General features: G+C 45.7%; 1 protein-coding gene across 1 annotated transcript; it reads right to left on the bottom strand.

The window, feature by feature from the left end:
• Positions 1-9510: 9510 nt before the first annotated feature.
• Positions 9511-11806, bottom strand: LOC310806338 (polyadenylate-binding protein 1A-like; the record flags this gene model as incomplete). Its single annotated transcript, XM_083672388.1, has 4 exons — positions 9511-9719; positions 9801-10028; positions 10254-10809; positions 10931-11806. The coding sequence occupies 4 exons, from the start codon at positions 11804-11806 to the stop codon at positions 9511-9513; spliced, it is 1869 nt and encodes a 622-aa protein (XP_083528514.1).
• Positions 11807-12415: the final 609 nt, after the last annotated feature.

Genomic DNA, 12415 nt, shown 5'->3' on the forward strand with positions numbered 1-12415 from the left:
TATGCTCTCTCATTCAAAGATCCTTCCTTCGTAAACTGCTATAGCATGTTGTAAGCCACTACTCTTTTCCCAACAGTATATGGGCACGTGTGTGTGCTTGTGTGTGCGTGTGTGTGTGTGTGTGTGTGTGTGTGTGTGTGTGTGTATTTGTGAGTGTGTGCGAGTATGAGTGAGTGAGTGAGTGAGTGAGGGGGAAGGGTAGATGTATGAATGTGTAACCTAAACATCATTGAGAGACAATCGAAATCAATAAATTGTTATTGATCTATTCATTTGACAGAAGTGGACAAAAGACGACTGAAAATGTTCATAATGTATGGTAGATTGGTGTTTTTGTGGGTTTTTTTGCCTTCTAGGTAACATCACTGGTGCTTTTTGAGGGTTGAAGCTCAAAATAGAATGTTCTCAATCGATCACTGAGAGACAGAGATGAATTGGCACATTCCAGTGTGTCTCACATACACAAACCATCTTTAGTTTCTTTAGTTTGGAGACAAGAGGTACCATTTGTATGCAAAAAAAACCCTACAAAAATGAATTGTGGGTGAATTGCGATTTGTAAAGGAGAGCAGTGAGATATTTGAATTTTTAACAATGATTCAACTAATCTAATCAACAGCGCTTTCATCTATCCAAATGATTGATTAAGTGAGTGTGTAAATTGTTTCGTACATTGCCATCAATATAAAAACTTGAGCATCACAAAAAGAGTTTGGAACATAAAGTGCAAATATGGATGATCTATCTATTGAGTGATTAAGAGTGGCATAGACTTGAATATGTTTACGGAAATAGCAGTAAGGGGTTAGATCAGCAGGACCTAAAAGCTCCCTAAAGTGCTGTCTAATGGTTTAGAAGACTGCAGAGTGTGTTGATCCACTTACTACATAATGGGGCATTCACATCTCCACAACCACTATTTGTGTTCAACCTATTCAGCCTGTAATGGATTTGATTGAGATAGAAGCTGCAGCACACTTTGAATAAAAGGAGGAAGTCTTGTTTGATCAATGGATGAATAGATGGGGTGGGGATAAAAACCTGGGCAAAGATTCAATTTAGCATAATATACACACAGAATCAACAATGAAACCACATTGAGTCATTTACACAGGATTGGCTTCAACCTGGATTCCACCTGAAACAGTCCTTTCCACCTCATTCTGTCAGTAGAAGAGAAAGTAGGACCATGATAAAGGCTACTGTCTGAAACATGTTGGCTTTCACAATAAAGAAGCCCTTTTTATCCAGTTCTAGTGTCCTCCAAGTGTTGCCGAATTTCTTCTTTACTTCAGTTTGCTCTTCAGTTCATCCCCCTCGGTAGGAGAGAGAGGGAGTGGCAGAGTTCCTTTACTACACAGAGAAAGAGAGTGAGAGCGCTGGAGGAGAGATACCACACCACAGTGTGTGTGTATAATCAACTCACCATCTGCCATCTGCGTAACGATGTTTACCAGCACACACTCATAGAGAGAGACATTTTCCTTTTGGAGACTTTGCCCCACAATATTTTCACTCCCAAAATGTTTGATTTGATAGCAATGGTTATTGTTTGTATATATTTGACACATGAGTTCACGTGATCTGAGGGCACTTTGAATCCAACAATAGCGGTGTCTGACTCTGGTTTGACATTTGTCACAGTTTGGACACATCAAGTCATATTTGTTTCTCTATGATTTGGCACATGAATTGGCAGCCTATCAATCTGTGGTATTATGACATAGTTATTAATCACACATGAACCTTTGACAGTAACTGTGGTATTATTACCTAATTATAAGTCACACATGAACGTTTGACATTAACTGTGGTATTATGACATAGTTATTAATAACACATGAACCTTTGACAGTAACTGTGGTATTATTATAAAGTTATTAATCACACGTGAACCATTGGCATTAACTCTGGTATTATGACCTAGTTATTAATCATGTTAAATTAACATTTGACAGTAACTGTGACATCTTCCCTGTCGTCATTCAGCAGCTTATTGATCCAGACTTTCACTCCTCCCCTCATTGATGGCTTTATTCACTCCTCAGCTGTGGAGCCTCTTCTCTGTCTATCCTCAATGCACTCTCTCAGCTGTTTTGGGTAGTAAGCAGACACCCTCCCTACCCCACTTACCCCCCCCCCACATCTTGTGTCCCAGATGGGACAGTCCCACCAGTGAGGGGGGCAGGTGTGGCTGACCATGGCTGGTGCTGAGCAATCATTGGCTGTGATTAGGCAGTGTGGAGTAAGTTAGGGGGGTGGGGGGATGTGCCAGCTGCCAGCCCCCCTTCATACACTCTCTGATTAGACTGAGACAGGGACAGGGACAGGGAACCGGGGGAGGGGGGGATGGTGGCTGGGACCTGGCTGCTGGAGGGTGGTGGGGTGGAGGTGGTGGTGGAGGTGGTGGTGGTGATGATGATGATGGTGGTGGGGGTGGTGATGGTGGTGGTGATGGTTGGGTAGCTTTGGCTATAGCAGGTGGTGGTGGTGGTGGTGGCGGGTTGGTTGAGGGGTGATGGTGGTATTGGTGGTGATGGAGGTGGTGGGTTGGTTGGTGGGTTGGTTGGTTGGTTGGTTGGGTCATTGGTTGGGAGTTTGGTTGGGGGATGTTCTCAGAGTCCCAGTCAGGCCCCCAGCTGCCCCATTGCTACTGGCACATGCCGAATATGACACCTGAATCCTAGCTCCTGTCCTGACCTATACACACTGACACTGCTGACACACATACGCCCACACACACACACACACACACACACTGAGATACACACGCACACACACACACACACACACACACACACACACACACACACACACACACACACTATCTATCTATCTATCTATCTATCTATCTATCTATCTATCTATCTATCTATCTATCTATCTATCTATCTATCTCTGAAAGGCAGGTAGGCAGTGAGTCTTAGCATGGTGACATGGTGGTGGACAGTGCACCTGTCACATTGATCCAGACCATATCACATGTCACGATGTGGATGTAAAGCCAGCTCAAACTAGGCCTAGTGCAGCTGCTGTCGTCATGACAACAGGTAATCTGCATTTCCTTTTTGGTCTCTTTGATTCAGGGCTCTGTGTGTGTGTGTGTGTGTGTGTGTGTGTGTGTGTGTGTGTGTGTGTGTGTGTGTGTGTGTGTATGTGTGTGTGTATGTGTGCGCGCGTGATGCGTGTGTGTGCACATGCGTGCGTGCACGTATGTGTATGTGTATGTGTCTGTGTCTGTGTGTGTTAAGGGTTGGTTGAAAGGTATTGATCCTTGAAGCCAGCCATCAGTCTATTCATGCAGCGAAGGGGTGTGTCCTGTCTCCCAGAGCCCCCGCCCCAGTAGGCCTAAACAGAAAGTATGCCAGTGGCGTGTTACTCAACACCAAGCTCTTGTATTTGATTGTCATCATGCTGTCCTGGACGAAGGAGAGCTAACTCTAGAGCTACCGCTAGAGCTACCGCTAGAGCTAACGCTAGAGCTACCGCTAGAGCTAATGCTAGAGCTACCGCTAGAGCTAACACTAGAGCTAACGCTAGCGCTAATGCTAGAGCTAACGCTAGCCCACAGGACACTATACCCTCACTCACACTACAGAGCCCAGCCCAGCCAAGCTGAGATAGCTGAGCCAAGCTGAGCTGGACTGGGCTGATCTGTTTATGCATCCACCGTAGTTGACAATGTGAAAGGAAAGTGTGTAAAGAATGTGTGTACAGCCTCAATAGGAGGGGCTCCAGTCACACAACAACATCATGATACTACAACACACTGCATCTTTTTGATGCCAAATATTGACTTTTTTGAAAAATCACGATGGTTCCAAAATCAAAAGACCATTGTTGTGTGTTCCTGAGCTTAGGGGTTATACTGTACCTGTATCTGTCAAAGGTTCTCTGTAGATTTGTTAAAGGTTCTCTGTAGGTTTGTTAAAGGTTATCAAGGGTTTTTTGTTCTGATTGGCAGCCAGCCTTCCTGCAGGACGGAGATGTCTTTGTCTCCTGTAAATTATCCCTTTGTTGTTTCTCTACGGGCACTGAATGGCGTCTCTGTGCTGCTGACTGATAAAGCCTCTGCAAACAGTCATTACACACACACACACACACACACACACACACACACACACACACACACACCACATGCACACACACACACGCACACACACACACTCACGCACACGCTTGCACACACTCACACACACTCACACACACACACACACACCACACTCACACACACGCTCGCACACACACACACACACACACACACACACACACACACATAAACGCTGATATGCAACAATTGTCCTGATGTGTATGTCTCTCACTGAAGCTCATAACACACAATTTAATCTTACACTCACAGTATATCCACACCGTCAACAATGTGTAACCATAGTCTTCAGATTAAATGAGTTTCTCTCTGGTGTTTTTCCGGGTGAGCTTGGCAGAACAGCACGGTATCAGAGTGGAACACATTTTCATTTTATGGCATAATGAGACTGGCTGGAGGAGTGGGGCTGGGCTGCCACATCTGTCATTTACACATATGAGAGGTCCAAGGGGTCTCCTTTATCAGGGTGGGGTGTGTATGGGGGGGGGGGGGGGGGAGAGGGGGAGGGGGCTCATCTCAGACCAACATTGCTTCTTTCTCCATTTTACAGTGCGTAAATGAACATGATCATGTCTGTTTTCTGTCAATCATTTGCCAGTATTATGCCAGTAACTCTATATAAATGCAGTAATGATTTGGTTTGATGCAATGCAGTATTTTTCTGCATCACCACCTCCTCTCTGTAGCTTCCTATGAGTGAGAGACGGCCTTATCTTAATGTCAGAGTAAATGCCCCGTAGCTGCACAGAAGCTAGGGGTCTGTTTTAACAGCAAACATCCACATGAACACATAGCAGCCTTCAGCCTTCTGCTCACCATAGTATATTTACAATGGCCTGAAACACACACACACACACATGCATGCGCGCGCACGCACGCACACACACACACACACACACACACACATTTACTGTGGGCAAAAAACAGACAAAAAACAGTCTGGTCTGTAAGTAGTAGACACACACACACAAACACACAAACACACACACACAAACACACACACACACACACACACACACACACACACACACACACACACACACACACACACACACACACACACACACAGTGCCTGTGATACTGTTTAAACAACAAACAGAGACAACACCCACGTAGACGCATACAAAGAAAGTCACACACAACCTGTCCATCCAAGACCATTCTGCCTCCAAACATGATTATAGATAATGCAGTTAGATGTGTCTGTGTGTGTGTGTGTGTGTGTGTGTGTGTGTGTGTGTGTGTGTGTGTGAGGGGGGATGGGGTATATTGTTTGTTTGTTTGTTACTGCCAGGGGCACACACCCTGTGTTTCCAGAGCTCCAGCTGGGTGTCAGAGGTCAACGATGACAGGTGTCCCTGAGCTCCAGATGCATTTTGGGAATGAGCAGGTGCTAGGAGAAGCACACACACGCACACACACACACACACACACACACACACACACACACACACACACACACACACACACACACACACACACACACACACACCACACACACACACATACACACAAACAACATGGAAAAGACTGGATAACGATGTCAGTGCCACAAGAGCTAAAGAGCAGAAAATGGAAGAGGAAGAGACTTTGTATTCATTATTGATGTGCTAGGAGGTTTGGCTGGGCTCCTAACTTCAGCAACTGAAGTGAAACATATGCTAACATACACCTCACCCAACACCTGCGAGCTGGGAATGCAGCTTGGCTGTTCCTGTGGAACATCTTTGAAAACGAAAGAATTATAACATCAGTCATCAATTCTCTTTCATAGGAATTTACAGTAACAACATACCAGATCATCATTCATTCCTCCCTCAACAAAAAGGGTTTTTGAATTTAATAGTAGCACTTACATTATAACAAGTAGTGTTGACGTTTGACTAAGTACAGTGTCCCAATGATTTATTTTGAGTTTGCCAAATGGGAATCATTCTAATGTGTGTGCTTATTATAAATATTAAGTATGTGTGGTCCTCTGTGGCTCAGTTGGTAGAGCATGGCAGTAACGCTTAGGTTGTGGGTTTGATTCCTGCTGGGACCATATATACTGAAATGTATGCACTCACTGCAACGTCAGTCGCTTTGGATAAAAGCGTCAGCTAAATGGCATATATTATTCACTGTTGCCTTGGTTTGCCTGCCATCTGTTACAGTACGCCAAGACTGCCCCCTTGTGTCTGTCATTGTATATTACATCTCCACGTTTAGAGTCCGACTCGGCGCTGTTCAACAACACAATGTGGTCAACCCTGTAAAGAAATATACCATGTCTTTAAAATATGCAACAATTGAGTGAGGGTTTATTGAACATACCAGAGCAATAACTGAAAGTAAGTTGGAGTTCTGATCTCATTACCATTGTTATCCTTGAATCTGGCACGTCACTGAAGGAATCTGAATCACAGGAATTGGTCCTGTGAAGAGATGTCTGTCTTGACCTCTTATTGAATGTCCATCCACACTATTTCTTAAACTTTGTTGTGACCAACTATGTCTTAAAATGTATGTAACAGAAGGTTTAAATGTATATCACAGTTTTGTCCCTTAGGGGGGTGCTCAGGGACAACTGATACTGGCTGTGTAATGTGTTATTAAGTAGAGGCTTGTTCACATCAGAAGCCATGTTTTGAGAAGAGGGGTGGGAAATTTCGACAACGATGGCCCCAGGGTGAGATACAAGTGTCACAGGCCTAAGTTCTGTGAATGAGTTATCTGTCCTCTCCACGCACATGTTTTAGAATGTCTTTTCAGTATAAAACAAATGAATGTTCAAGTTTTCATTTGAGAGAGTCTTTGGGAGCTGTGGCTTCCAGCAAACAACTATTTTCAACTGGGGTATGTTGTTGCTCTCTCCTTGCAAGCTTTGCTGTTGTATTTGGTTCTTACTTGAACATTAATTGAGTATTGAAATGAATGATAATCAATTATTGATTTGATTTATCCCAATTCATGTAACACTGGTGTCTGTCTCACATTCTTTATATCGAGTGTAAAAGTGGATTTCTACAAGACCATTGTTAGCTATTGAAGTGATATTGTGTATTTTAAAAGGAACATGGGGCGCTTAGTGGCATAGCACACTAATGCGCTTACCACGTAATCACAAGGTTCCTGGTTCGATTCCGACCCTCAACCTATCTTGCATGTCATCCCTCCTCTCTTTCCTATCCTTCCTGTCAATCTCTACTGTCTCTATCCCAATAAAGCAGAAATGCCCTAAAAACATATATTAAATAAAAGGAACATTTCACTGATTGAAACCACTACCAGCAAGTTATTAGTGGTCTTTGTTGTCTACAACATCTCTACAACGTCTATAGTGCTCTGTGCCTCCCAGCCAGCCACGGAGGTGCGTCCAAGTCATGGTGACATGGGGTGTTGTTGATCTGCAAGATGAAGTTGAATGTTGGTCCCAACAGTGATGGAGACTGTGGTTGGTGTCCATAGTGACGGTAACTCAGAGATCTTTGATGATGTCGCCCTTGCAGCAGATGTAGTCTCCTGGGTTGAAGTCCTGCGCAGCTTGAATACCAGCTCCACTAGCAGGCGGGCCTCGCAGTCCTGGAATATACGCACCTGCACAGAAAGAGAGAGAGAGAGAGAGAGAGAGAGAGAGAGAGAGAGAGAAATAAAGAGAGAGAGAGAGAGGGTGTGAGGACATGCCAGGTGTGTGTGTGTGTGTGTGTGTGTGTGTGTGTGTGTGTGTGTGTGTGTGTGTGTGTGTGTGTGGAAGATTTTAGTTCTACATGCTAGTTTTCTACGTTTCCTTTTTTGCACATTTTGCTTCTCTAAGGCCCATAGTTTTACAGTGAACCAAATACTTATAGTATTAACAAAGTTACAGTAAAAACTAACTATTGAACATAGCACACAGTGCACAAAGTTGTCTTGTTTGAAGATTTTTAAACACTTTTAAGCCAATATTATCAGGGACCAATTAGCAACATCCCAAGGGCCTGAATTTGAGAAAGGGTGTAATCTATGGATAACCCAGCGCCAGTGCCTTGGGTGTTACTAACAGGAAAAGGTAATTGGTAATATTTAACAATTTTTTAATTCTTTGATAAGTGGTTCATTTGTTTGAGAAGTAATTTTAATTCATAAAAATTAAATTAAATATTTTTGTCTTGAAACCATTGTGGTGTCTGATGTTTGTTATTTATGTAAGTCCATATTTTTTACGTTATGTTTGTAAGTCCATATTTTTTACTGTGGAATGAGTGGGTGGTAATTAGGCACTACTGTTGGGGTAATGTGGTGGTGGTGGTGGTGGTGGTGGGGGGGGGGGGCACCAGATCCTAATCTCGCCTAGGGTACCAAAATGACTAAGGCCTTGCCTTGCTGACGTGCCCGCATGGCATTTAAGCGTTACTGAGGACACTACATGGTTTTCTCTTGTTCAGAAGGCACATGTCATTAAAGGAGATAAACCATGTCAGTCACTGGTTGGGGGGATGCAGAGAGGCGTGATACCATAGCTGACCACCAGGCACCAGTTGTACAGCACGGCCGTGGCGATGATCATCAGCCAGTGGTGGTACAGGTTATCAGCAGGAGCCAGGACCTTGATATCTGTCCTCTTCCTGTTAATGTAGAAAACACACACACACACATGCGGTGTCTTGGACAGGATCCACCTCCTGGGGAACACACATGCAGAGAAGCCATAACCTCAGTACTAAACTCAGACCAACTGGTGCATCCTAACGATGTATCTGTCTTAGTAAATCAAACTTTATATATCACATAAACAGTGGAGGCTGGTGGAGGCTAGAGGTGGAAATTGGAGGACGGGCTCATTGTAATCATTCCATTCCATGCCAACATGTGTCTTTCATACCATTCCTCATGTTACCCGTGAACGTCTGAAGAACCAGATTGACGGCACACAGAGAAGGTGGTGGGGTTTAGCCCGAAGGCGTATTTAATTATAACAGGGGAAAAGGGGTAGGAGAGAGAAAGATAATCCAATAGAGACTAATCCAGGGTCGGTCCAGGGTTCGGCAGGCAGGGGGGTAGTCAGATGAGCAGGGGTTCGGCAGGCAGGTGGGTAGTCAGATAGGCAGGGGTCAGGTAGGCAGGCGGGTAGTCAACACAGGAATGGTAGTCGAGTAGTCCAGGGTCGGTCCAGGGTTCGGCAGGCAGGCGGGTAGTCAGACGAGCAGGGGTTCGGCAGGCAGGGGGGTAGTCAGACAAGCAGGGGTCGGGCAGGCAGGCGGGTAGTCAGACAGGCAGGGGTCAGGTAGGCAGGCGGGTAGTCAACACAGGAATGGGCTAGGTCCGTGGAAGGTAGACGAGGGGGAATCCGAGGAAGACGAGGGTCAGAACAACAATATTTTTTCATGGTGAAGTAGGTTTCAAAGTCTGGATCTCCTTTTTATGTGTTAGCCGCTTGGAACTCAAGCTGGGATGTGGCCAGATTTCTGTGCAGCCTCCTCAGCCCAGTGGGCCTTCAGCACAGCAACCGCTTCATCCACCTTGGAGCGCAGGGACTCTGGAGACTCCAGCAAGTGGAGCAGATCAGAGTTGTCCATCTCCAGCAGCATGCCGGTGACCTTGGGAGCGATGCTGGGGTGCATGTTGTGGATAGATGGGAAGAGACGCTCACCTGGAGGGAGGGAAAATTCATATCTGTAACAGTAACAGTAACAGCTAATGGGGATCCATAAAAACAAACAAAAAGACTCACCTATCATCTGTTTCTGGTCCTCATGGGGAATGGCAGCCAGTATGGAGGCAGTCAGAGGCTCCTGGTCCTGGACATGGACAGCAGGCTGCTGCATGGGGACCTGTGGCTGGGGAGCCATGTGCTGCTGGGGGTAGTGTACACCAGCTGTGTACTTGCTCTGGGGCACGGTGCGCATCCGTGCTGTAGCTGCATCTGCACTGGCAGGGCGCTGTCCCAAGGCCTGGGTAGCTGAGAGGAAAGATCATCATAATCAAAAGGATATTTATGGTAAATGTTTGGCGAGTGGTGTTGTCAGACCACTATGAGCAGCGTTGCTTCAGAAAATATACTGACCTATGCGCTGAAAGGTCATCATGTGGGGCAACTGGGAGGGTGTGGTCTTCATAGCATTGAAGGTCTGAGACCTGGTGTTGGTCATGGTGTTGAGCTGATTGGTGAAGTATGGAGCAGCACAGTTCTGGGCCTGTGGAATGGCTGCCATGAAGAATCCAGGTGGGGGAGCAACCTGGTAGAGGTTGATGCCTGGGTTGGGCATGTTCTGGAAGTGCAGAGGTTTCACACTCTGGGTAGCCAAGCGAGGAGTGGGTCTCAGCTGATCCAGCTGATTGGTGAAGTATGGAGCCTCACAGTTCTGGGCCTGTGGAATGGCTGCCATGAAGAATCCAGGTGGGGGAGCAACCTGGTGGAGGTTGATGCCTGGGTTGGGAATGGCACGAACGATGCTGGCCATCCTCTGCATGCGCTGGTTGGTTCTGTGAGCCTGGCGCACCTCCTTGCGCTGGGCCAGGGCCACATACAGGGGCTTGGTGGCCACGATGCGGCCGTTCATCTCAGTCACAGCCTTGGTGGCCGCCTCAGGGGAGGAGAAGCACACAAAGCCAAATCCCTTGCTGCGTCCACCCTCCATCATTACCTTTGCACTGGTGATTTTTCCAAAGTGGGAGAACTCTTTGTGCAGCTGCTCATCATCCAAGCGATCATGCAAGTTCTTCACATACAGATTGACACCCTGGTAGAGAGAAACCCTGTTTAGTGAGATGTTTTTCATGCCTCAAATATATCAACAATGTTTACTAAGACCTCCAACTTCTTTTTCTTTTACAGTATATCTTTTTTTCATATACACACACCTGGTATCTGGTCCTGCGGCCCTGCTTCATCTGCTCAAACTGGCGCTTCAGCACAGTCTGGCGCTCTCCTCTCTTCTGGGCGCAGCCCACGTAGACCCGCCTCCCATTTATCTCCCGGCCATTCATCTCATCAATGGCCCTCTTGGCATCCTCATGCCTTTGGAAATTGACAAATCCAAAACCCATGGACTTACCAGTGTCATCAGTCATGACACGGATGCTCAGGGCTGGTCCAAATCTCTCAAACCTCTCCTTAAGGCGTTGGTCATCCATATCCTCTCCAAAGTTTTTGATGTACACGTTAGTGAACTCTCGGGCCCTGGATCCAAGTTCAGCCTCTCGGCTTTTGCGAGATTTGAAGTGTCCAACAAACACTTTTCTGTCATTCAATAACGTGCCATTGAGTCTCTTAATAGCTCTCTCAGCAGACTCCTGGGTATTATACTGCACAAAGCCATAGCCTTTAGAGCCATTCTCATCAGAGACTACCTTGCAGGAAAGGATGTCCCCAAACTCAGAGAACCTGTCGTAGAGGTCCTTGCTGTCAAAAGTCTTCACTAAATTCTTAATGAAGATGTTGCCTACCCCACTATTCCTCAGAGAAGGGTCACGCTGAGACCACATGATGCGCATAGGTCTTCCATTGATATCATCAAAGTTCATGGTGTCCAGGGCACGCTCTGCGTCAGCTTGCTGTTGAAAGTTGACATAGGCATACACAAGAGATCGGCGTGTTATCATGTCCCTGCACACTCTTATAGAGATGATTGGACCACAAGGGCTGAATTTCTCATGCAGCATTCCCTCAGTGGTGTCCCTGTGGAGATCTCCTACATACAAGGAGGCCATTGATTGAATAGGCGCACTAGGATTCATGTCTAATGGCCCTTTCAGACAACAAGAGATGAAAAAAAACAGTGAAAAGAACAAATAACATCTATCTATCAAGCTCTTCACAGAGGAATTGCAGGTAAATGAATGGCATGTGTACTGTAGCTGGATTCTAGAACCCCAGCTGCATGTTCTACATTGTTATGTCATCACATTGTCAATTGTGATATCCTTAATGACTGGATGTGATGTGTGTAATATGTGAGTAGAATTCTAACTTCAGTCATTGTTACCTCACAGACCATAGCCAGGGTCCATTTTGTACTAAGGTCAGCAAACCCATGTAGGGATTCATGAGGAATCCTTCCCCAGCAGATGTATTTCACATGAATAAGGATATTTTAACTGAATATGCCCGGGTGTTTTAGTGGCCCTTAAGCATGTCTGTCCCAGAGAGGGGGGGGGGGGGTCGGGGGTTGACCACATTCATCACAAATCATTTTACTGCAATCGGACGAGTTAATATTTGGCTCAAAACAACCAAGGTCCTGTCCTCTGTGTGTCTTCAATGGGAGCCACGGTCCTCCGTCCAACAATGGTGGCAGGGCCTTCTTTGAAACAATCATTTCATAGAAAGCTTTGAAAGAAGTTAAA

Source organism: Argentina silus (genome assembly GCF_951799395.1).
Source record: "Argentina silus genome assembly, chromosome: 6".
Taxonomy (NCBI): Eukaryota; Metazoa; Chordata; class Actinopteri; order Argentiniformes; family Argentinidae; genus Argentina; species Argentina silus.